The sequence below is a fragment of the Trichogramma pretiosum genome, unplaced genomic scaffold, assembly GCF_000599845.2.
Source record: "Trichogramma pretiosum strain Unisexual culture from Peru unplaced genomic scaffold, Tpre_2.0 scaffold1, whole genome shotgun sequence".
NCBI lineage: Eukaryota > Metazoa > Arthropoda > Insecta > Hymenoptera > Trichogrammatidae > Trichogramma > Trichogramma pretiosum.
In genome coordinates, this window is record NW_019641703.1 from 4,906,113 (window position 1) to 4,932,187 (window position 26,075).

Consider the following 26,075-nt stretch of genomic DNA (forward strand, 5'->3'; position numbering starts at 1 on the left):
GCTGGGACAGGATCCCAATTTCCCAGTGCGAGAATCTCTCCGTCCGCCGCTACACTTGGCTCTGTACGAATGCAAAGCGAAATTGGCACGATTATTGCTGGAAAGCGGCGCCGACCCAAATATAGCTGATGAGAAAGGAGAAACTGCTCTACACGTTTATTGCAAGATGGGGACATTATTTAAAAATGACTTAGTTCACATATTATTCGAGCCCAGCAATAGCAAACTTCGTCCGTTGCAGATAAACGCCAAAGATAAGTTTGGTTATACACCGCTACTTTACGCCGTTGGCGTAATTTATGACCAAAAGATCGTTCGAGTGCTGCTAAAAAATGGTGCCGATCCGAACTCGGTTAACGAGGAGGGATGGAATGCTCTGCACGTTATATGCATGAAACTCGACAATTATGACTACTTGAAGCTATTCTTTGATATCATCGACGAATTCAATCAGTCGATGCAGATCGACGCTCGGGACAAGCTGGGTCGGACACCTCTGCAATGGGCCGTAGCGTGTCTCGAGTTGGAAAGCGTCGATATACTCTTGGAACGTGGCGCTGATCTGTCCAGCTTCGTTTTTCCTACGGAGAGTCACTTCCAAGAGTGCTTTGAAGGCCTTTCCAACAAATGTCTTTTAATTCAACTGCCGATCATGGTCAAGCACATTGAGAAAAAAGGGTACGAATTCAAACAAAGAGACTTCTTGACCGTAGTGAAATTGTTCATCAAGTACGAATTTTTCAAGGCGATGACGGATCTTGACGAATGTTTGCGTAACAACAAATATTTCGTAGACTGGGCCAAAAATACAACTTTGAATTCGAGCCTGTCGGTTTACGACTTAGTAAAATTGCCACTTGAAAAAGTTATGAAGTTGATCACGTACACAGACTACTTTTTGCTCGAAGCATTTACTGATTATGATTACGATCCTGACGTCAGCTGCTACGAAGAGGTTTGTGCTGCGTATTTGTGCGAGGTTAAAATGAGAGAATTTTTCCGATGCTGGGCAATAGAATTTTTTTCGGAGATGACAAGCCATCAGCTGCCGATTCTCTGCTGTGAAAAGATCATGGACCATCTAATGAACGAAAATATGTCACGGATTTGCTTGGCAGCTTTAGGCCAAAGCTCATGATTACGATGAACATATTTGCAGTACTTTACAATATTCAATATTATTCAAAGTTCTTGATATTCCATGTCATTTAAATAAATTAGTTCAAAAAGAGAACACTTTAATTTTTTTTAATAAAAGCACCCAATTGTTGTAAAAAATACAAAATCTTATCCACCAAATTAAGTCACTATGTGAGAACGCGAGATGTTTTACGCTACATCATTTTTTCGATACTCGTTTTCTCCGAAACATAACGAAAATAATATTTCATCTGAAATAAGAGAGGAAAAAAAGTACGACGAATGAAATATGTGTAACTTGTAAATTTTGAATTTAATTTTCAATCTAGTTTTTGTCGTGAGAGGGAATTTTAATCAATTTTTGATTGCTTCATTAATTATACTTAATTTAAAATAATTTTCACATCAAACAATCATTGCCTCTCTTGCGATTATCATATAATTATAAATTAAGCAACCACTCACCGACATCGGCCCTGAGCGCGGGCAACGGCGCCAGATACAAGCCCCGCTCGACCACGAGCACGAGCTCCTTCCTGGGTGCCGGCAGCAGATCCTCGAACGGCCCGATCAGCAGCTCGTACAGTCCCTGGAGCGCCGCGGGCAACACGTGCCAGCAGTCCTCGAGCAATCCACCGCCTCCACGCTGCTGGGCGGCGGTCCATCGCTGACTTCCGGCCCTCGAGCTGACCGAGCCCACGCTGAACAGACTGCTCAGACTGTAGCTCGACGCGTTCAGATGATGATTTCTCGCTGGTAGGATCGTCGCCGACGAGCCGTTGCCGATCTGATCTTCGTTCATAGCGTCCAAATTGTTATTGTTGTTGTTGTTGTTGTTGTTGGTCTGATCGGCCGCGTTGATGACCGACTCTCGCGCCTCCTGCGATCGTCTCTCCAGCGAGGCGGCCTGCAGCTGGCTCGAGTGGAAGCGCAGCAGACCCCGACCCGGCGCCAGACACCAGGCGTGCAGCTCGTCCTCGAGCTCGCTGAAGTACAGCACCAGGGCCTTCTGGCGGTCGACGAGCTCCGTGACCGAGGCCGCGACGTCGTCCTTGGCGCCGCGCCGGCCGCGCTCGGCCCAGCAGAGCGCCTCCTCGTGCTTGCCCAGGTGCACGCAGATGCGCTGCAGCGCGCGATACGTCTCGCCGAGCAGCTCGGCCTTGCTGGGCTTCTGGGCCAGTCGGGGCGAAGACGATCTTGCCGAGCACCAGGAGGTGGAACTACCGGTGATGGGTGACTGAGCCTCGAGCAGAGCCGCGGCTTTCTCCAGCTGCTCGGCGGCACCGGGCCAGTCGCCGTTGTCCCAGTGCACGAGGCCGAGACGATGTCGCAGTCTGGCCGTCTCCTCGGCGTGGCCCAGACCCTCGGCCAGCGACAGGCCCGACTGCAGATAGCTCAGAGCTCGAGCCAGATCGCCGTTGAGATGGTGCAGCCTCCCGAGACTGGCGAAGACCGAGGCGCGCTGGCCCAGATCGGCACCACTGGCAGCCGCCGCCAGACTCAGTGCCTTCTCGTGCAGTCTGATGGCCTCGTCGACGCGACCCTGGGCCTCGTGCACGGCCGCGAGATTGCCGCAGGCGCGCGCCTGTAGTCCCACTGCTTGTAGACTCTCGGCGAGCTCGTACTCGGCTTGATGCTGCTGTAGCGCCGCCTGCGGCTCACCTCTGAGCAGATGCACCGCTCCGAGACCAGCGGCAGCCTCGGCCTCGGCGTATTTGTCACCGGTCTCGCGCGCCAGGGCCAGCTGATGCTGCAGACAGCCGATGGACTGCTCGTAATTGCCCATGGCCGCGTGTATTCGGCCCAGATCGCCGTAAGCCGCGCCACGACCGCAGGGGCTGTCGGCCTCGTGGGCGGCCAACAGTCGCTTCTCGAAGCAGACCAGTGCCTCCTGCAGCTGACCAGCCGCCTCCTTGGCCCTGCCTAGTCCACCGTAGGCCCTCTCCTGGTCCTTGAGACTACGAAGCTGCACCGCTCCGTTGAGCTCCTGCTCGTGACACTTGACGGCCTCGTGCGTGTCCCCGAGCGCCTCGAAACAGTCGCCGAGATTGCCCAGCGCCTGGACCTTGTCCAGCATGGCCGTCTGCGTGGTCTGCGGCTCGAGAGTCAACAGCTGCTGCTCGAAGTATCCGATCGCCTCCTCGTAGTGGCCCGTATTGACCCTCGTGATGCCCAGATTGCCGAGCGCCTGAGCCTCCACCACCGAGTCGCCCAGTTCGCGAGCTCGCTCCAACTGCTCCCGGTAGCACTTGAGGGCGTGCGTGAACTGGCCCAGCTGCATGTGCACCGAGCCGAGATTGCCGTGGGCACGACACTCGCCGCGCAGATCGCCCGACTCCTGGCGCAGAGTGAGCTCCTGCGTGTGATAGCCCAGCGCCTTGTCGAGGCTCTTGGTGGCGCGGTGGGCCGCGCCGAGGGCGCCGTAGGCCGTGGCCTCGAGGCCCCTGTCGGCGGACTGGCGGGCCAGCTGGAGCTGACGCTGGTGCATCTTGATGGCCTCGTCGTGATTGCCCAGGCGCAGGAGGCAGTCGCCGATGTTGCCGAGGGCGCGGAATTTGCCGGATACTTGCTTGGTCATGTGGACGATGGCTAATGATCGATAAGGAAATGGAATTAATTAATATATATTGAAAGATCTTTTGTTATATTTTTCACCTTGGATATCATCAAGGAGAAATCATATTTTTTTCAACTTACTCAGATAGTACTTTTGGCACTCGAGAGCCGTGTCCAAATTGCCCAGCGCCAGATGCGCCAGTCCCAAATTACAGTAGGCTCTACCCATGCCCGACTTGTCCTGCAGATCCTTGGCCAGGGCCAGATCCTGATCGTAGTACCTCACGGCCTCGCGATAATTGCCCAAGCAGTAGTGCGCGTAGCCGAGAAAGTGGCAGGCCTTGGCCTCGCCCTCGACGTCCTGCAGCTCCTGCGACAGCATGAGATACGTCTCGTAGTAGGGCACTGCCTCGTCGAAGCGTCCGCGCGACGACAGACAATTGCCGAGGTTGAGCAGGGCGCACGCCTCGCCCTGGGCGTCTTTGAGTTCTCGAGCGATCGACAGGTGGGCGCGATAGTGTCTGAGAGCCGCGTCCCAGTTCTGCAGTGCCTGATAGGCCACGCCGAGATTGCCGTGGGTGCTGGCTTCCGAGCAGCGATCGTTCACCTCCTTGCTGATGGCCAGCTCCTGCTTGTGATACTTGCAGGCCTGCTCGTAGTAGCCCAGGGCGTTGTAGGCGTTCCCTATGTTGCCGTAGGCCCTGCCCATGCCCGCCCGATCGCCCAGCGCTCGCGCCAAGGCCAGATGGGCCTGGTGCAGCTTCAGGGCGGCGTCGTGATCGCCCTGCAGATGATAGACGATGCCGAGATTGCTGCAGCTGCGGCTCTCCGTCACCTTGTCCTTGGTCTGCAGGGCCATGTCGAGCTGGCGCTGATACCAGAGCTTGGCCGACTTGAGATCGCCGGCGCAGCGGGCGGCGTGCCCGAGGCCGGCGTAGGCTCGCGCCTCCACGGACTTGTCGCCGAGCTCGTGGGCCAGCTGGAGCACGTTCTCGTGATAGGCCGCCGCTTGGCCGTAGTTGCGCCTGTAGTGGTGGGCCGAGCCGAGATTGCTGAAGGCCCGGGCCTCCTCGACCTTGTCGCCGAGACGGCGGGCTATGCGCAGGTGCTGCGTGTGACAGTCGACCTGTAAAAATTAAGTGTCGAAAAAACCATTTAAGAAATACTCTGAGACTTTTTATGTACTTGACATTTTGTCGCGACACTCTTTTTTTAGTTACACGGTCCATGAAATCAAACGGAATATACCGGTCTTTTTTTATTTTCTTTCAAAGACAGTGGCGAATTACGGAAACGTAGTGCATCAAATGTTTGAATATATTTTAAAAATTTTTATTGTAAATGCGTATATTTATTTACTCGATGTTTTCCGTTGGAAGTTTGTAGGAAGTAAATAGTTTTAGTAAGCCAAAAAAATCCTCGAAGAAATCATCGGTAAGCTTGAATTATGAATTGTTTCAATATTGTACGGACAACGAATAGTATATTAACAGATAAATCGGTAATTCGTTTGTAAACAAAGTATTGTTAATGATTTTGTCATTGTCTCTTGACACACTTACACACTTTATAGTAAAATTGAATTAGTTTGAATGTTGTCTTAACGGGAAAACAAACCATAATACCAAAAGATCAATTTTACTCATTGAAATTCTGTGCATGAATCGAAAGACCCATCGTTTTGTTCAAACCTCGAATAAAAATGGATAAAAGCGAGAAGAAATTCGAGCAACTTGTCTCAAAGGATAATTTGACCAAGAGAGACATTGTTGTTTCAGACGACAAAAAATATGTTTGTAATATTTGTCAGGAGGCATTTACAGTAGAATCCAACATGATAACACACCGAGACACAATTCACAATGAAAAAAAAGATTTCGCATGCGACAAATGCGAAGAGACATTTGAGTTCCGAAGTCATTTAAGTAGACACCAAGTATCAGTACACAAAGGCAGCAACGATTTTGCATGTGACAAGTGCGAGAAGAAATTTGTGAAAAAATCGAGTTTATTTACGCACCAAAAATTAGTACACAAAGATCGTGATGGTTACTCATGCAAAAAGTGTGAGAAGAAATTTGCAAACAAATCAACTTTACTCAAACACAAAAGAATATTCCACGAAATTTTCAAAGATTATTTATGTGAAAAGTGCGCCAAGAGATTTGGTAATAAACATAGTTTGCTTTTGCACATAAAGACAGTTCACGAAGGTCGCAAAGATTATGCATGCGACTATTGTGAGAAGAAATTTGGATATAAATCGGTTCTGCTTTCACACATAACAACCGTTCACGAAGGTCGGAAAGATTTCGCATGCGATAAATGCGAGAAGAAATTTGGACATGACTGGTATTTGCTTGATCACCAAAAGACAGTACACGAAGGTCGGAAAGATTTCGAATGCAACAAGTGCGCGATGAGATTCGGAAATAAACAGAGTTTGCTCGTGCATATAAAGACAGTACATGAGAGTTGCAAAGATTTCGCGTGCAATAAGTGCGAAGTGAAATTTAGAATAAAATCGCATTTACTCCTCCACCTGAAAACAGTGCACAAAAATTGGAAAGATTTCACATGTGACAAATGCGAGAAGAAATTTGGACAAAAACCGCACTTGCTTCACCACCAAAGGACAGTACACGAAGGTCAAAGAGATTATGCATGTGATGGATGTGAGAAGAAATTTGGAGTTCGAAGCATTTTGATAAGACACCAAAAAATAGTCCATGAAGGTCACAAAGATTTCGCATGTAACAAATGCGAAAAGAAATTTGGACACAAATCGAATTTGCTCTACCACCAAAAAGTAGTCCACGAAGGTCGAAAAAATTACGCTTGCGACCAGTGCGAGAAAAAATCTGGTCAGAAATCAGATCTGTTAAAGCACAAAATGACAGTCCACGAAGGTCGCAAAGATCATGCTTGTGACAAGTGCGAACAAAAATTTGGACTCAAACAGAGTTTGCTTTTACACCAAAAGACAGTACACGAAGGTCGAAAAGATTATTCATGTGATAAGTGTGAGAAGAAATTTGGACAAAAACCACATTTGCTTTTACACCAAAAGACCATCCACGCCGGTCGAAAAGATTACGCATGCAACATTTGCGAGAAGAAATTTGGGGACCAAAGTAATTTGCTCAGACACCAAAAAACAGTCCACGAAGGTCGCAAAGATTATGCGTGTGACAAGTGCGAGAGAAAATTTTGTAGTAAATCAGATTTGTTAAGGCACCAAGAGGTAGTACATGAAGGTCGTCAAGATTTTACATGCGACGGGTGTGAGCAAAAATTTGGACGACAAAGTTCTTTGATCAGACATCAGAGGACCGTCCACGAAGGTCGCAAAAATTACGCATGTGATAAGTGCAAGAAACAATTTGGACAAAAATCAGATTTGTCCAACCACCAAAAAACAGTCCACGAAAATCGCAAAGATCACGCATGCAACAAGTGCGAGAAAAAATTCGGGCTTAAATTTAACTTGCTTGTCCACCAAAGGGCAATACACGATGGTCGGAAAGATTACGCATGCGACAAATGCGAGAAGACATTTGGACAGAAAGTTAATTTGTTTATCCACCAAAGGACTATACATGAGGGTCGCAAAGATTTCGCATGCGGAAAGTGCGAGAAAAAATTTGGACAAAAAGTGACTTTGCTCTATCACGAAAAGACAGCTCACGAATGTCAGTAAGATTACACGTTCGACAAGGGCGAGCAGCAAAAAATATTTGAAAATTGTAAATATGTATAACGACATATGTTTTTCTAAAATTTCAATAAAAAATCTGTACGACCTAAACTTCGGACGTAAAACTATTAGTACACCTTTGCTGCTTCACTAACGCGGTGATTTCATATTTCGCGTACTAATAATTACTATTCTTTGTTAATTTTTTTTTCTACTTGCTTCCCGCATCTATTTATGCAAAGATGAGCCGAGAATTGTGTTCACGTTTTGCTTGGAACTGTTGATTGGGCGAGGATCTTTTTAGCTACATGACATGTGATAAACCGCGCGTAATGAAAAACGACCCAAAATCGATCAAACGCACGTTATAGTGCAATATTTTGATAAATTTTTGCTGATGGACATTGATTTTTCCTGTTAAGTAATAAAAATATGTTCAATCTGAAAAAAAACGTGGGAGGCATTGAATAATTTAATATAAACCAAAAAATGTTTCCTGCATTTCTTCAAAATTAGTGAACATGATGTTTTTTTTTGAGGGGGGGGAGAGGCCTTTTCAATCCGTTACCGAATAAAAAAACTATAAAAATATCTTAATTAACCAATCCAAGTTCAAAAACTGAAATAATCTTTTCATCAGCGGGTGTAGTTTATCAATTCCCAAAATAGATACGGTGCCCGTTGCCGAAAAAATCCTCTCGCTGTCTTATCGGCCAGATGTACGCAGTCTCTTAGGGTCGCAATCAAACCATCTGGTAGAGCGATTGATCTGGATTGATCATCATCTCTTTGGCTTTGCTTGCGAACGCCTCGTCATAAATCGTCAGTAAGCTTGAATTATGACTGTTTCAGTATTTTACGGACAATATATAGTATAAACAGATAAATCAGTAATTCATTCGTAAACGATATTAACATTCGTGATTTTGTCATCGTCTCTCGATACACTGATCATGTTTGTTGTGAAAGTAAATTAGTTTGAATGTCGTCTGTACCGGTGAAATTAGCCATAATACAGGAAGATCGAAATTTACTTATTAAATTTCGGAGCACAAATCAAAAGATCCATCGTTTTAATCAAACATCAAAATGGATGAAAGCGAGAAGAAATTCGAGCAAGTTGTCGCAAAGGATAATTTGAGTGAGCACGACATTGCTGTTTCAGACAACAAAAAATATGTTTGTGATGTTTGTCAGGAGATATTTACACTGGAATCCAGCATGATAACACACCGAGACACAGTTCACAATGAAAAAAAAGATTTCATGTGCGACAAGTGCGAAAAGAAATTTGTATTTCGAAGTCATTTGAGTAGGCACCAAATATCAGTTCACAAAGGCAACAAAGATTATATATGTGACCAGTGCGAGAAGAAATTTGTGAAAAAATCGAGTTTGGTTACGCATCAAAAATTAAGTCACAAAGATCGCGACGATTACTCATGCAACAAGTGTGAGAAGAAATTTGAAAATAAACCAACTTTACTCAAGCACAAAAGAATATTCCATGAAGTTTTTAAGGACTATTTATGTGAAAGGTGCGCGAAGAGATTTGGTAATAAACATAGTTTGCTGTTGCATATAAAGACAGTACACGAAATTCAGAAGGATTTAGCCCTCAAAGTCTTTAAAAATTACTTATGTGATGATTGTGGGAAGAAATTTGGACGAAAATCCCTCTTTCTCTCTCATAAAAAGACAGTCCACGAAGGTTACAGAGATTACATACACGACAAGTGCGAGAAAAAATTCGGACAAAAACAGCATTTGCTCGTACATCAAAAAACAGTACACGAAGGTCGCAAAGATTATGCATGCGACTATTGTGAGAAGAAATTTGGATATAAATCGGTTCTGCTTTTACACATAACAACCGTTCACGAAGGCCGTAAAGATTTCGTATGCAATAAATGCGAAAAGAAATTTGGACAGAAATGGCGTTTGCTTAATCACCAAAAGACAGTCCACGAAGGTCGAAAAGATTACGAATGCGGCAAGTGTGAGAAAAAATTTGCACAGAAACAGCATTTACTCAGACACCAAGAAACAATCCACGAGGGTCGCAAAGACTTCGCGTGCGCCAAGTGCGAGAAGAAATTTGGACAAAAACAGCATTTGCTCGTACATCAAAAAACAGTCCATGAGGGTCGAAAAGATTACGCATGTAATGAATGCGAGAAGAAATTCGGACAAAAACCGCATTTGCTCGCACATCAAAAAACAATCCACGAAAATCACAAAGATTTTGCATGCGACAAGTGCGAGATGAAATTTGGACTTAAACATAATTTGACCAAACACCAAAAGGTCGTACATGAAGGTCGGAAAGACTTTGCATGCGACAAATGCGGAAATCAATTTGGGCATAAACAGAATCTGCTCACCCACCAAAAGACGTTACACGAAGATCGCCAAGATTACACATGCGACAAATGCGAGAAGAAATTTGGACAAAAATTTAATTTGCTTTCCCACCAAAGAACTGTACACGAAGGTCGCAAAGATTTTGCATGTGACAAGTGCGAGAAAAAATTTGGACAAAAAGTGAATTTGCTCTATCACCAAAAGGCAGCTCACGAATGTCAGTATAAGATTACATGCGCGACAAGCGCGAAATGAAATGATATTTGACAACTGTAAATATGTATTAATACATATGTTTTTCTAAAATTTCAATAAAAAATCTGTACTACCTAATCTTCGAGCGTTCAATTATTATTACACCTTTGTTGGTACACTGACGTGATAATTTCAGATTTCGCGCACTACTAATTATTAATATTTGTTCATTTTTTGGCTACTTGCTTCCTGCAGCTATTTATGTACAGATCAGCCGAGAATTTTGTTTACGTTTTTTTGGAACTGTAAATAAGGCAAGTATTCATGTAGCTACTGGACTTCTGCTAAATCTCGCGTAATGACACCGAAAGATTTTGATAAATTTTTGCCGGTAAACAATGGTTATTTCTGCTACGACCATATGTTCTATCTGAAAATAATCAACGTGGAAACTATTTAATAATTTAATTTAAATCGATAAACTTTTTTTAAATTTTTTCTAAAAATCTAAGCTGTGATAAATGTTTTTGAATCGCGTGAACGACAAATGAAAATTTGAGTGAAGGGGACGAGGACTTTTTCCAATTCACCATAAAAATAAAACTAAAAAAATATTTTTTATAACCAATCTAAGTTTCAAGGTGGCTTGATTCCCCTAAACCTTGTCGCCGAGACGGCGAGCTATGCGCAAGAGCTGAGTGTGACAATCGACTTGTGTGGACAGAGTTGGAGGTGAACGATACCGATCATTATACCAATATTTGAGATGTACATAAAAACGAAATACTATCGCTTCGCCTATATTGAAATGAAAAAGATTATAATATGGGAGGATTCTTCAGCGAAGACCACTATGATAGCAAAACTTCGATTGGCTTTAAATTTTTTACCAATCTATTTGTTTTAAATACAGTGGAGGGTTATGGAGTACGTCAATGAGGGCATGGCGTAGGGGAGACAAATTTTGAAATGAATTTTAAAATTTTTTATTGCAAATGTGTAGAATTGTTTTTTTCGGTGTTGTCTGTCGGAGTTTCTTTGGACGTATCAAGTTTTAGGAGTCCCAAAAATTCCTTGCACGAATTTTCCATAATTTTAAATTATAAATAATTTCAAATTTTGTGAGAATAATGAATGATCACATAAATGGATAATTTATTTGTAAACAATGTTATTAACGCTTTTACTATCGTCTCTTGACATAGTGATCATGTTTATATTAAAAATAAATTAGTTTGAAAGTTGTGTTCACCGACGAAACAACATATACTACGAGAACATCAATTTGACTCGGTTATTCTCCGTCGTACTAACTAGAAGAATCCATCGTTTGATTTGGATACTACAATGAATAACAGTGAGAAGAAATCCGAAGAACTTGTCTCAAAAGATAATTTGAGTAATTATGACAAAGATTTCACGTGTGACAAATGTGAAGAGAAATTTAAGTTCCGAAGTCATTTAAGTAGGCACCAAATATCAGTTCACAAAGGCAACAAAGATTATACATGCGACCAGTGCGAGAAGAAATTTGTGAAAAAATCGAGTTTAATGACGCACCAAAAATTAACACATAAAGATCACGACGAATACTCATGCAACAAGTGTGACAGAAAATTTGAAAACAAATCAACTTTACTCAAGCACAATAAAATATTCCACGAAGTTTTTAAGGACTATTTATGTGAAAGGTGCGCGAAGAGATTTGGTAATAAACATAGTTTGCTGTTGCATATAAAGACAGTACACGAACGTCAGAAAGGTTTAGCCCTCAAAGTCTTCAAAGATTACTTATGTGATGATTGCGGGAAGAAATTTGGACAAAAATCCCACTTGCTTGACCATCAAAGGACAGTACACGAAAGTAGGAAAGATTATGCATGCGACCAGTGCGAGAAAATATTTGGTCAAAAATACGGTTTGTTTAAGCACAAAACGGCAGTTCACGAAGGTCGCAAAGATTATGCATGCGACTATTGTGAGAAGAAATTTGGACATGAATGGTATTTGCTTGATCACCAAAAGACAGTACACGAAGGTCGAAAAGATTTCGGATGCGACAAGTGCGGGAAGAAATTTGGACATAAAAGTAATTTGACCAAACACCAAAAGACAGTACACAAAGGTCAGAAAGACTACGCGTGCGACAATTGCGAGAAGACATTTGGACAAAAATCACATTTGCTTATACATGAAAAGACAGTCCACGAACGTCGCAAAGATTTTGCATGTGACAAATGCGAGAAGAATTTCGGATACAAATGCATTTTGCTTTTACATCAAAAGACAGTCCACGAGGGCCGCAAAGATTACGCTTGTGACAAGTGTGAAAAAAAATTTGGGCACAAACAGAGTTTGCTTTTTCATCAAAGCTCAGTACACGACGGTCGAAAAGATTATGCTTGTGACAAGTGCGAGAAAAAATTTGGGTTTCGAAGCCATTTGACAATGCACCAACAAACAGTCCACGAGGGTCGCAAAAATTACGGATGTGACAAGTGCGAGAAAAAATTTGCGGAAAAATCCTGTTTGCTCAGACACCAAAAAACATTACACGAAGGTCGTAAATATTACGCATGCGACTATTGCGAGTACAATTTTGTAAGAAAATCACAGTTGTTAAGGCATCAAAGGATAATTCACGAAGGTCGCAAAGATTTTTCATGCAATAATTGCGAAAAGAAGTTTGGACAAAAAGGAGATTTGGTCAGACACCAAAAAACCGTCCATGAAGGTCGGAAAGAGTTCGCATGCGACAAATGCGAAAATCAGTTTGGGCTTAAACATCATCTGCTCACACACCAAAAGACGGTACACGAAGGTCGCAAAGATTACGGATGTGACAAGTGCGAAAAGAAATTCGGGCATAAACAGTATTTGCTCGTCCACCAAAGGACAGTGCACGATGGTCGGAAAGATTACGCATGCGACAAATGCGAGAAGACATTTGGACAGAAAGTTAATTTGTTTATCCACCAAAAGGCAGCACACGACGATCGCAAGGACTATGCATGTGACAAGTGCGAGAAAAAATTTAAACAAAAAGTGAATTTGCTCTATCACCAAAAGGCAGCCCACGAAGGTCAGTAAACTTACGTGTGCCACAAGCGCGAGATAAAATGATGATTGACAATTGTAAATATGTATAAATACATATGTTGTTCTCCAATTTGAATAAAAAATCTGTATTACCGAAACCTCGGACGTTCAACTATCATTTAACTATTGGTACACTGTCATGATTATTTCAAATTTCGCGTACTAATTTCTATGTTCATTTTTTGGCAGCCTGTTTCCTGAAGATATTCATACAAAGATCAGCCGAGAGTTGTTTTCACTACTTGCTTGGAACTGTAACTGGGGCGAGGATTAATTTAGCTACAAATGACACGCGACCCAGAATCGATCGAAGGCGCTTAAGTGAAAGATTTCTATAAATTTTGATAAAAATGACATTGATCATTCTTGCTTAATCAAATCAAAATTTTTTTTCTACAAAATTAGTAATATTTTTGAATCGCGCGAGCAGCAAATGAAAATTTGCAGGCAGGGAGGTCCTTTTTACAAACCGTTACCGAATCGAAATTGCTGCCAATTCATTGGCAAATAGTTTCCTCGTAAAAAAATGATCCCTTCAATTTTATTATAAATGCTAATAAAGCAATTATTCAAACTTAGACCCAGCGAATAAATACTAAAATTTCTTCTTCACGATGTAGTTTTTAAAATAATCTATGAATCCTAACGTTTTCTATCTAGAATTTATGCTTGCCTGCTCATTTTTCAAAATCGCATCTCAAATAAAAAAACAATGAATAAATAACAATACAACCCAATGGAAAAAACTAAAATTTCTCAAAAATAAAAACAAATCCTTATTTTCTTCACGATGTAATTTTTAAATACAGGAAGCAAAAAACTACAAAGGAATTTATCATAACCAATCCAAGTTTCAAAAATGAAATAATCTTTTCATCGGAGTCATTAAACATGTATACATATGCAATATATACTAACCGCGCTATCGAACTCTCCCATGGCGAGATAAACGGCGCCGACGTTGCCGATCTCTCGCGCCTCCTGCAGCTTGTCGTTGGCCTGCTGCTTGACCAGCTGCACGGCCTGCTTGTGCGACGCCAGGGCGTTGGGCAGATCGCCGATGGCCGTGTAAACGTGGCCGAGGCTGGTCAGCGCCGCGGCCGCCGCCTGTCCGTCCTTGCACTTCATGGCGAGAACGAGCTGATAGCGATGGGCCGTGAGCGACTCCTTGTAGCTGCCCTTGCTGAAGTAGGCCGAGCCGAGATTGCCGTGGGCGCGACACTCGCCCGGGACGTCGGCCAGCGAGCGGGCAACCTCTGATGGCGGCGTAGAAGAACATTGAGAGAGAGAGAGAGAAAATTGTAAATTTTTCTTCAAGACGATGTACTTATTAATATAAATAGATGTGTGAAGCATCGTAGTGTATTAATTAACCGTTATTACGAGTGACATATGCGTTTAAATTTTGTAATGTACGACGCGTGTAATATACTCATTAAGCCTTAGTTGCAGTCGAGACGTACATATTTATGTACGAAATAATCCGCTGTGGAATGTCTCGATCCTCGCGCATACATATAAAAGGAATATGCAAGTCAAGTCAGAAAAATTCGAGTACATGCGAATGTTTTTTTATTTTATTTTTTTATTTTTAATATGTATATTTTTGATACGTGTAAAAATAACTTTTATCTCGTTGATGTGTCATGGTCAATGAATACACAATTTGAAATCTACTATTTGTTTATTAATAATAAAACGAAACTCTTTTTTTTTATTAAATTTATTTATGAACAAATACTTATTACAATATAAAAGAATTATATTTCCTTCAGGTGTGTTAATGTGAATGGTGTGCGCACGTCGTATGCGGACATGGACATAATCGTAGCCTAATACCACCTTCCGCAACCACGGAAGTGCAAATTATCAACAAAGATCGGTCGATTGAACTTTTTTTGACGTTTTCTTGTTTTACAAGTAAAGCCTTGCAAGTAGAAGAATTAAGTTTAAATTTTGAGTACAAGTTAATAAAAAAACATTTCAAAAAATTAAAGTAAACTAATTACAACAAAAACAAAATCAGTTCGTTAAGAAATGCTGCACTTTTGGTGTCCCGAATTATAAGCCAATAAAATAGATACCGACCATAAATATAGATAAACAGAGACCGGAAAATAAAACAACGTCCAATCCTGATAACATTATATGTATACTACATTGAAAAAACTGAAGACAATAGGTATATACAAGCCACTTCAATGGTGTAATGATTTTGTCGCGAAGATTCTTCGGCTCGGGCAAGGCAGCAGCCAAGCAGATATTGTACAGATGTTCGTTGTCGAGCCCCTCGATTATCATCTCGCAGATCTCGATGGGCAGCCGATACCGTATCAACTCCCAGAATGGATCGAGCGCCCGTTGCCGAAAAAATCCTCTCGATATCTTCTCGGCCAAATGAACGGCGCAGGCCTCGATCAAAGGCCCTTCGGGCCACTGATACAACATCGTCGAGCGCATCAAGTCATAATAGCCCTGAAACGTGAGCAGTTTCGCGGCCTCCTCGGCTGGCATTCGCACCAGCTGGTAGAGCGACAGATCCGGATTGATCATCGTCTCTTTGGCCATGCCGGCGAACTCCTCTTGGTTGCACCAGGCGGCGTCGTCCTCGGGATCCAGCCGGGCCTTCTCGAACAATTCGAACTCGACGAAGTATCGCATGAACTTGATGACGTCGGCGCGGCTCAGCCGGTAGCCCGCCTCCTCGAGCAGCTCGACGCAGATCAGCAGCCGGCAGGCCAGTCTCGCTTTGGCCGCGGGATGCGTCGGGTCCTCCGTCGGGGACCGATAGGTCTCGATCCCGTCGTTGGCAAAATCGTAGCCGGACAGGTCGGCGCCGTTGGCCAGGAGGACGCGAAGCATGCGCGAATGTAACCTCGCGACGGCCAACTGCAGCGGCGTCAGGCCCGACGCGTCCCGCGCGTCGACCCGCACGCACCTGCCCCGCTCCGCGCAGATTTCGAAGAACTTCTCCTCGAACGCGACGTCGTCCTCGTCCACGAATTTCTCGGCCCTCGCGCACATTAAGTGCAGAGCCGTCGATCCGTCGTCCGCAGTGGCTAGGCCGGGATCGGCGCCCTCGCTCAGCAGCAGGCTGGCCAGCCCCGTGGAGCCGTCGTACAGGGCGCGATGCAAGGCCGTCATGTGGCCCCTGCAATCGCCGTGGCGGGCGTCGACCAGCACCCGTCTGCCCTGCGCCGCGCAAACCTCGAAGAACTTCTCCAGCGTGCCGTTCTCGACTCGGTGCGTCACGAGCTGGTGCAGAGGCGTCGTGCCCTGCTCGTTAACTGCATTCGGATCGACGCCTCGCAGGAGCAGCGACTCGACCGCCCTCTTGTTGCCGCGACGCATGGCCAAGTGCAGCGGTGTGTCGCCCGACTTGTCGCGGGCGTCGAGCCGAACCAGCTGATTCAATTCATTGTTGATCCGGAAGAACGCCTCTATCAAGTCGTCGTCGTCATCGTCCTCGATTCTCCAGCAAATCCAGTGTAGAGCGCTGCGTCCGTTCTTGTCGGCCGCGTTCGGATCGGCGCCGCCTCGTCTCAGCAGCGATTCGGCCGTCGCCTTTTTGCCGCAGCCCAGAGCCAGCTGCAACGGCGTACAGCCCGACTCGTCCCGAACGTCCACGTTCAGCCTGCGCAACTCCGTGCGCTCGGTGACGTCGAGGAACAGCTTCAGCATGGCCAAGTCCTCGCGCGTGTTCTTCCGGGCCAGATGACGCAGCGGCGTGTCGCCGTCCTCGCTGTTGGCGGCGTACGGATCGGCGCCCTGTCGCAGCAGCAGCTCCACCAGCCGCGCGTGTCGATTCTTCAGCGCCAGCAGCAGCGGCGTGTCGCCCCCCTTCTTGTCTCGCGCGTCGATCACCCGCAACGGCCGTCCTTGCTTCTCGCGGGTGAGCTTGAACAGCAACACGGCGACGTCGTAGAGATCCTCGCGAGTTCGCTGACAGATCAGGTGCAGAGCCGTGAGTCCCGCGTGGAAGATCGCGTTGGGATCGGCGCCTCGGTGCAGCAGCAGTCGGGCCGCCCTCTCGTTGCCGCTCAGCAGAGCATAGTACAGCGCCGTGTTGCCGAGCTTGTCCCGGGTGTCGATCTGCAGGCCGTCGGCGAACTCGAGCAACGTCCTCAGCGCGCCGTCCCCTTGACAACCCGGCATGCACGAAGCGTGTATCGGTGCGAGGCCGTATTTGTTGGCCACGCCGGGATCGGCGCCGTGTCGCAGCAGCAGCTCGACCATCTCCCGGCGATCCAAGACCGCGGCCTTGTGCAGCGGCGTCTCGCCCGCGTCGCGCTCCACGCGATTCGCGTCCTCTCGGCCGCCGAGCTCGAGGAATCGTCTAGCCGGCTCTAAGCCGCCGTCGCGGACCAAGCAGGCCAGGTGCAGATGCGTCAAGCCCGTCTCTGCGTCCACGTAATTGATCGCGTCGCGCCCTGCGTAAATCTTGAAGAAATGATTCAACATCCATACCCAGTGGTAGGGCCTTCGACGAACCGCTCCGAGCGCCGGTGTGACGCGACGCACCAGTGGCTTGCCGTCCTCGTCGAGTTCGGGCTCGTCTTTGTAGCCGCTCTCGATCACGAACACGGTGAATTTTCTCCATTTTTTGTAACGAACGTTGTCGTGTATATTTCCATCGATGGTGTAGTGATCGATGAAATCGAAGAGCAGACGCTCGATCTCGTTGGATCGAAAGACCTCGCGAAGATCTGGATAGGCACCCTGCCAATTTTTAATCAAGGGATAAAGTCGATTGAACACCAAATCGTGTCGCTCCTCTTTGATTTCGAAATTGACTGTCGAGCGCGCGAGCTTCAATCTGTCGATATTTTGTTGATAAAGAGTATCCACCACGCGGTCGGAATCGATTTCGTCGATTTCGACGCCGGCTTCGTCGCTAGCGGACATCGTCCCACGCACTCACAACACAACGGCACAGACGACGCTTATAATTTTTACATCTTTTTTTACACAAAAATCACTTATATCGATGCGATCTCTGCCTATCAGGCAAGCTGATGACGCTACGGCTTCGTAACGTGTACTAAAAAAAAATCCACACGCCTACGATCTAGATGTGGAGAGAGAGAGAGATAAGCACATGTCTTGCACGAACTATATATAAACACACACAGATAAGATGCATGACGTTCAAACATTGTTCTATGGTCGCAGCTGCTGATTGAGATTCTATGTTTTACAGCGTCTTGTGTAATGTCGTGTACATCTGACTTTTTACTCGCCGTGTAAACTCGCACACGCACACAGTTGGAGTCGTTGTAATAGTATAAAAATTAAAGTATAGGAACTACAATTATGCCTATGGTCATGTGTTATTATTGTCGTAGTCCCCCCCACGCATACGCTAAAGGAACACGCGAGAGGCTCCTCAGTTACGCTGGACTTTTTAATCGTCACCGTAATTCAATGATTCAAATACATTCTCGTTGTTTCACCCTGGTGCTACGGGTACACTGAAAATATGAAATCGTTCTTGGCACTATGAGTTCTGGAGGTGGTTACTAGAGCGCTCTATAGTACAGCGATAAAAGTATCCATCACTATTGCCGACTAGTGAAGATCACTTATTATTTTTCATATGAGGGGGGGCGTACATTACGTCTAAAAATATCTGTAGTACCTTTCATGCTTTAAATTAGTCCAGAATTCATCTATAATGACTATGAATGGCAGAGTTCTATGCTGCATGAATCTGAATGCAATTTTTGACTAATTTCGGTAACTGGGGTCTTAAATTTTTTATTATAGATTTCTCTTCCATTTAAGGTGGCTAGTCAGTAATCATAACATTAGTACAGCGAGGCGTATGTCTGTCTCTTTCTCGCATTAGGCAAGTAACCGCTCGCACTTATCGAAATCAATGATTTTACGCACATTTTGTTTAATTACTCATTAGTTAGTTCGATAAGGGGTAATTTTTAACATACTTATCGAAAGGTAGTGACTCGAAGCATAACATACTCATTTTTGGTTAAGATTTGTTGTTCAATAAAAAAGTTATGGCGTAAAATGTATGAAATTATGATGGCCTCCCATAAGAGATGTTAAATTTGCTATTTTCAACAGCTTCGTTCCCAAAAATTTGTTCGATAACCCGTGCTGAAATTTCTACAACATATCAAGGGAACTTCAAATGACATTTCTGCAAAGTTTCATAAACATCTGTTGTCGACCCGTTTTACTGATGAGCCACCTTAAATGGAGCATGATTTTCAGAAAGGTTGGGAAGTGTTTTTACATACAAAAATGCCAAAAGTAGGTTTTTTTCAACACTTATTGTTAGTTTTTGAATATGGTAGATTGAATATATAATTGAATAAAACATCTGTTCAACTTAAGTGGAGGAGAATGTTTTATGAAAAGCTTTTGAGACCCCTGGGGTAAAGAATTGCATTCTAATTCATGTAGCACAGGAAATCATTAGACATCATTAATAAATCCTGAACTAATTTAAATAATTAAAGGTACGAGTAACATATTTTCTGATGTAAAAAGATTCGTATAAGAACATAATTTTAATGTTAATAATGTAATTTTTTGTTTTTGATGTAAATTACACCCATATAATTAACAGGAATTGATACAAATGTGTCGCCTTAGGAGTATGATTATTAAGACTTTTGATTTCGACTAAAAAATCTAGTAGCAGTTATTATTGCTGTAAGTCACTGGATTTACAATAGTGCTTTCGTAAACAATACAATTTTATATTTTCAGTTTAGATAAATTCAGTGATGATTCAGTGTGATAAATTTGTATATAATTATCAGAACACGTTGTGACACCCGAGCGTAAACAGCAAAGTGTCGCGAGCAGTGAAGCGACGCGTCGACCTCAGCAAGTGATCGAGAGTAAAATTATTTTTTGTACTTAACAAGCGATCGTGTTTTTCGACCAAGAACGAGTGCTGAACAATGGCCCAAGACAACCAAAACCAGAATCGGGAGATCGGACAAGAGAGTCACGAATTTCTTCGTCAACTTTATCCTTTGATCAGAAATTACAGAGGCCAACGTCCAAATCTCCGGGACATATTTCGTCCCGAAGCAATCGATTGGCTTCTCAGTGACATTATTCAGAGGACATCACCATTGCCATTGGTAAAAAACACTTTAATAACATCAAAATGTAGTAATCAAGCACAACTTTTTCCCTTTATAAATTTCGTTCTAAAATAGTATTTTTTTTTTATCTTCAATGCGAATATCCACTCAAGAGCGTCGAAGACGCACTCGATCGAGAAGCGTTCGTCGACTTCGTGGCGCGCAGCGGCTACGAGGACGTCCCCCCCGTCGACGAAAACGGCGCGCCACTCGTGCTTCGCACCACTCCGATACATCACGCGGCTCGATGCGAGCAAAACCAAGAAGAGCTCGTTGCGAATCTGCTCGCGATATACGGCCAGAGCGTGAATTACGTCGATCCCGCGTCGGGCCTTACGCATTTCCAGGTGGCCTGCCTGGCCGACTGCCACTCGGACGTTGGAAGATTTCTCGAGCTCCGCGCGGTCGACGGCGCCGGGCCGGATCCCAACGATTCCGTAATGCCGGGGGGTCAATTGCCGCTGCACTGGGCTCTGTACCACGGCAAGAGGGAGCTGGCCGCGACGCTGCTGAGACACGGCGCGGATCCGACTCAGGTCGACGACGATCGATTGAACGCCGTGCACCACGTTTGCATGGGAAACGACGATTTTAGAACGGCCAAGTTGTTCTTCGACGTGATCGACGAGATCCGGCACCCGTTGGAGATCGACGCCAAAGACAGGTTCGGCTGGACGGCGCTCGTCTGGGCCGTGGCGAATCTCAAGCCGCGCCTGGTCGACCTGCTCTTCGCTCGCGGCGCCAGCCTGGCCAACTTCGTTTTCCCCAGCGAGCGCCAATTCGGCGATCTTTGCGCGGCGCGATGCGAAGAATCGCCGGAAAATTTTCTACTGAGACAGGCGTCGAGTGCTCTGCTCGTCGTCGAGCATCTCGAGGCCAGAGGATACGAGATGAGCCCGGACAACGTCTGGACGGTCCACAACTTTTTCGCCAGGAACAGATTGTTCGAGGAACCGCTGGACCCCGAAGACTTGTCCTGGTACGACAACGAGGAGTTCGCGATGGACGCGCCAGGGATAACGTTCGTTCCGGGCCTGTCGCTCTACGACCTGGTGCGATTGCGACCCGAGGAAGCGGAACAATCGCTCACGTGTTCGGACTACTGGAGGTTCGGGCTGACGAACCAGTTGACGTGGCTGCGCGACCCCGAGCATCGGCAGGTCTGCGCTCGGCATCTGTGCGACAAACTGTCGAGAGGATTTTTCCGGCGCTGGGGATTCGATCTACTGCACAACGGGAACAACCGCATCGTCGAGCAGCCAATCGACGAACGAGCGTAAACTAACTGAGTCAAAGCTCGCGATGATGATGAGGACATTTCAAGTGTTTTCGTGAGGTGCATCACGGCACCTATATATACACGTACAAAATATGCAGATGTGCATAAATCAAATTTTTGAAACTCGATTATTGTTTTAAAAAGTGCAATAAAGTGACAATGAACAACCAAATATGCTGCGTTTGGGTTTTTGTGTAAAGAAGTGTTGAAACAAAATTCATTATCGAATCGCACCGTAAGTCCGGATCGGATACAGAAATACAGATCTATATTAACCCTTTAACGCCTGAAATGACCATTTTTGGACAACATTTATAGCGATGAATTACATCAACTAGAAATTGTTTGAAAAACTTTTCAGACATCATTTCTCACGTAAGATTTGATGTACTTTTCGAATCCGGGGTCAGAATCTAAAAAAAATTATTAGATAAAAAGTTATAAACAATTTTGCAAAAAAACATAAAATTTCGAGAAAAAATCTCGTTTAACTCAAATTTCAACACGATAGGTTTCATTTTTAATTTTTGATTTGGACTGAGAACGTTCAAGAATTTTTTGGAACGATTTTTGGATTTTTGAAAAAATGGTTTTATCCAGAAATCCAAAAATCGCTCCAAAAATTCTGAAAAAATTCAGGCATATTCTTTGATCAATTCTAAACACTTTTTATTCTACAACTTTTTCTTTTAAAGTTGATGGTTATCGAGTTAAAAATTGTCGAAATCATTTTATGACATACAGGTCTTCGGGAGTCAAATTTATGATCACCATTTTGATTTTCGTAATTATAACTGTTTACAATAAAGTATACAAGCCATTGACCAAATTTATATGCGTGAGACGCACGAGCGAACCTTTTTTCCGTGTTGAAATTTGAGTTAAACGAGATTTTTTTCTCGAAATTTTATGTTTTTTTTTACAAAATTGTTTATAACTTTTTATCTAATAATTTTTTTTTAGATTCTGACTCCGGATTCGAAAAGTACATCAAATTTTACGTGAGAAATCATGTCTGAAAAGTTTTTCAAACAATTTCTAGTCGGTGTTATTCATCGCTATAAATGTTGTCCAAAAATGATCATTTCAGGCGTTAAAGGGTTAAAATACAGAAGGTTTTTATTTGTCTGATTCGTGTTAATTTTTTTTAGACTTTTCGTTCATTATTGTAGTACATTAAGTAACCTAGGTAAATGCACGAGGGCAATATTGACAAAATTCCACATTAATTCATTTCTTAAATGTTTTTTTCTCTCAACTTCGGTCTCTCATTATATCAGGCCTAAACGAAACGAAATTTCAAAAGTCGAAAACCTGACGCGTACGCTCGAAAATGCGACTCACCAAGATCCTGCTGCATGTAATTGATGGCCTTGTCCAGCGAGTTCATGGCCCAGTAGGCCGACGACAGCGCGGAGAATACGCTGCCGCGCAACTTCAAACTGCACGAGCCGATTGCGAGGGCGGCCTCGAGGCAGTGCGCCGAGGCGCGATACTGGCCGGCGCCGAGGAGCTCCTGGCCCACCACCGACACCACGACGAACGGCGACTCGTCCAGCTTCATCGCCCGCAGCTGCTGAAAGGTCGGCTCGAGATTGAGCCGCAGCGGCGACTTGAGCGTGGCCTCGATCAGGCCCGAGAGCAGCTGGCCGTTGGAGGGCTCGCGCGCCAGTCCCAGGCTGAAAGCGACGAGGGCGTCGGCGTAGCGGCCGAGACATTGCAGAGCTACGCCTTGACGATAGTACGCCTGTAAATGAATGTTATTTTTTTTATAAATCGCGGTGATAGTGTGAAATCTAGGAGAGGACACGTGTAATTTAATGTATTATAGTGCGTAAGACGGGAAGTCCCCGAGGATTGTGAATTATTAAAACGACGCAATAAGATAAATAAAACGAGCGCTCGCGCGAGAGAGAGAAAGATAAAGGCTTATAAGAGGAGTCACTTTTTCGGTTTGGAGGCATTATAATCTTGTCAAAAAGCTCAGCCAGTTAAATGTATTATATACAACCGTGTATATTATATCATGATATTTTGTATATAAAAGCTCACACAGCTATTATTAATTCATCTCGGTAGCAGTAGCAGCTCCTGTTATATTACCGATACAAACGAATATATTACCGAAATGACTAGATTGCCGATCACGCATTTTATTAATGTGTATACGCGTGTCGCAGCGGCACAGGCCGAGTTGAGTCAAATCAAACAAAAACATCAAAAAGCAAGAATAGAAGAGGAAAAAAAGCAGCATAGAAAAATGAAAGAAAGGAAACGTCTTGTTGGCAATTTGGTCAAACGTCGATGCTGCTCGCGGTAAAGTCGGTCCTTTGTGACGTCATATACGCGCAGGATGCAGCGGCAACGGGCAGTTCCTCGTCGGCACACACTACCACGGAGAGCGAGAGAATCTCATCAAAGGATGCCGCTTTGGAGATCTTATATACGTAGCTATACGCGCACGCAAATTTTTTTCCTACATAAAAATGTACACAAATGTCTTTTCTGTCATTTCTCCTCTCTCTCTCTCTCTGCTTCTACCTTCTATATATACACCATTGGCCTTTTGCCGCCTGCGCGCGCGCGCGCGCGTGTTGTGCGACGATCGGTATGTTTATATATCGCGATACGCGCACACACACACACAGACAGTCAGACGCGGTATACAAAGCCCACGTTTTATGTATTATAAAAGTTCAACGATCTCGTATTGGGGAATGCATGATATGCGACCCGCTGCACACAGACCCAGCGACGAGGCCCCCAATATAATAGAAGAATTTCGCTGCAGCAGCGGCTATATATAATAATAATACCTGCCGCTCGCTCGGGCGCGCGAAATAAAAAAAGGTATTACCGGTGACAAGTGGTATCTTCATTTTTCATTCTTCGCTCGGCTGTTGCTACCGCTGCTGCAAGCAGCACACGAGTATATTATATATACGACCCGAGAGAGATTTCAGGTTTGCTACCTATGTAACACGCTTGCGCGCGCGCGTGAGCCGTGTATTTATATATATTATTATATACGTGTATATACGATATGCAGAGCGAGAGAGAGAGAGAGAGAGAGAGAGAGAGAGAACGAGTTATCCGCGATGAAAAATAAACTGCGCGCGGTGTGGAGTACGTGCGTAAGTACATAAGATGAAAAAAAGAAAAAGAAACAAGAGAGCGAGAAATAGATATGGCGTATACTCGCCGTACGGAGATAAAAGCCACTAATTATTATTATTTTATTACGGCGTATACCAATGATCTTTGTAATATTATCGCGTACCTTGGGCCAGGTGGGGCTGAGCTCGGTGGCGCGCACGGCGTCCTGCAGCGCCAGCGCGAACATGCCCATCTTGAGGCGGGCCGCCGAGCGATTCGAGTAGAGCACGTGGCTGGCCGGGTCGAGGCCCAGCGCCTCCGTGTACAGGCTGGCGGCCAGGCCGTAGTCGCCCGCCTGGCAGGCGGCGTTGCTGCGCCGCACCGTGTCCAGGAACAGCACCCGCGACTCGTCGTCCAGGGCCGATGTGCCTTCGGGCTCCACCTATATACAAGATCCCCAACATATACGTATAATTTTTTTTAGATGCGATAGGTGAAAAATTAGAGAAAATTATTATTTCATATATATGTACGGCGCGGGGTGGCTAATTAAGAGGCTCGTATAAATGCTATGGGATACATTATCGCCATTACTTAGCCGCCGTATAAGCCGTGAGCCGTAACCGTATCTATTATGCAGGATATAAATTCTATAATGTAGTCACGTAGCGCGAAACTTCCGGGATCGGCTAGCTCGCCGAGGAGCGAGTCTCGTTCTCGATCGAGTTTATATATCGGTACGAGATCGGATTGAAAGATCGGCCGATCGGTAGCGATCGAGCTCCGTAAGACGCGGTCGGAGATTATGATCTCGCGCGCGTGTGTACACGTGTATATCGTACACGCACGCACACACACACACATCTTACAGAAGAGCTAATGTACGCGAGCACTATATTAAGTACGCGATATATTATGTGCGCGGTGCGAATTCAAAGACATGGATCTTTCTCGATCTCGTACGGCGTAGGATATATTTTTCGGGCCTGCCTGTGTATGATAGAGCTTGGAATTCGAGGATAATTGAGGGAAAAACAAGTCGAATGTGCAGTGTATATCGGCTGTCGGCCGAGGCGTGTTGAGTTACGTGTACGGGGGCATTTGTGCTTATTTTATATTTACATAGATGAATATGTGTGGATAATATGTATATAAATAGGTATAAAAAAAGTTAAAACTCGAACAAATCAATGAATTCAATTTTTATTTTATATATTTTATTTTATTTTATTCATTTGATAAAAAAAATCATTCACGCTTATCAGCACTAAACATCGAAAAATAATACAAAAGCAACGAATCTCTCATTTTAATAACTAGAATCAAAAAGAACTTTTAAAATTTTCGCAATACAATTGTTAGCCTCTGTGGAACTTTCCTAACTGGCCATGCAGTTTGTAGCCTCTTTGGAGCTTTCCTAGCTCTCCTGGGTCTCTTGTTGCGACGTTCTATTACATTTACTATTACATTATTTTTAATATCTTCATGGCTTTGACCCGCAGCCACCAAACAAATATTGTACAAATCT

At 44.6% G+C, this 26,075-nt stretch overlaps 2 protein-coding genes across 2 annotated transcripts in view; one reads left to right on the forward strand and one right to left on the reverse strand.

The window, feature by feature from the left end:
- LOC106657725 (tetratricopeptide repeat protein 28) overlaps positions 1–26,075 on the reverse strand; it is a 39,330-nt gene that overhangs the window by 8,507 nt on the left and 4,748 nt on the right. Inside the window, exons 3-7 of the mRNA XM_023462761.1 lie at positions 24,732–24,989; positions 22,796–23,198; positions 13,970–14,307; positions 3,838–4,822; positions 1,606–3,729 (exon numbers count right to left, since the gene is read on the reverse strand). Coding sequence (XP_023318529.1) covers positions 1,606–3,729; positions 3,838–4,822; positions 13,970–14,307; positions 22,796–23,198; positions 24,732–24,989 — 4,108 coding nt within the window. The remainder of the gene's footprint in view (positions 1–1,605; positions 3,730–3,837; positions 4,823–13,969; positions 14,308–22,795; positions 23,199–24,731; positions 24,990–26,075) is intronic.
- Positions 19,848–21,616, forward strand: LOC106657735. The gene is made up of 2 exons (XM_014379400.2): positions 19,848–20,169; positions 20,286–21,616. The coding sequence occupies exons 1-2, from the start codon at positions 19,984–19,986 to the stop codon at positions 21,450–21,452; spliced, it is 1,353 nt and encodes a 450-aa protein (XP_014234886.1). The 5' UTR covers positions 19,848–19,983; the 3' UTR covers positions 21,453–21,616.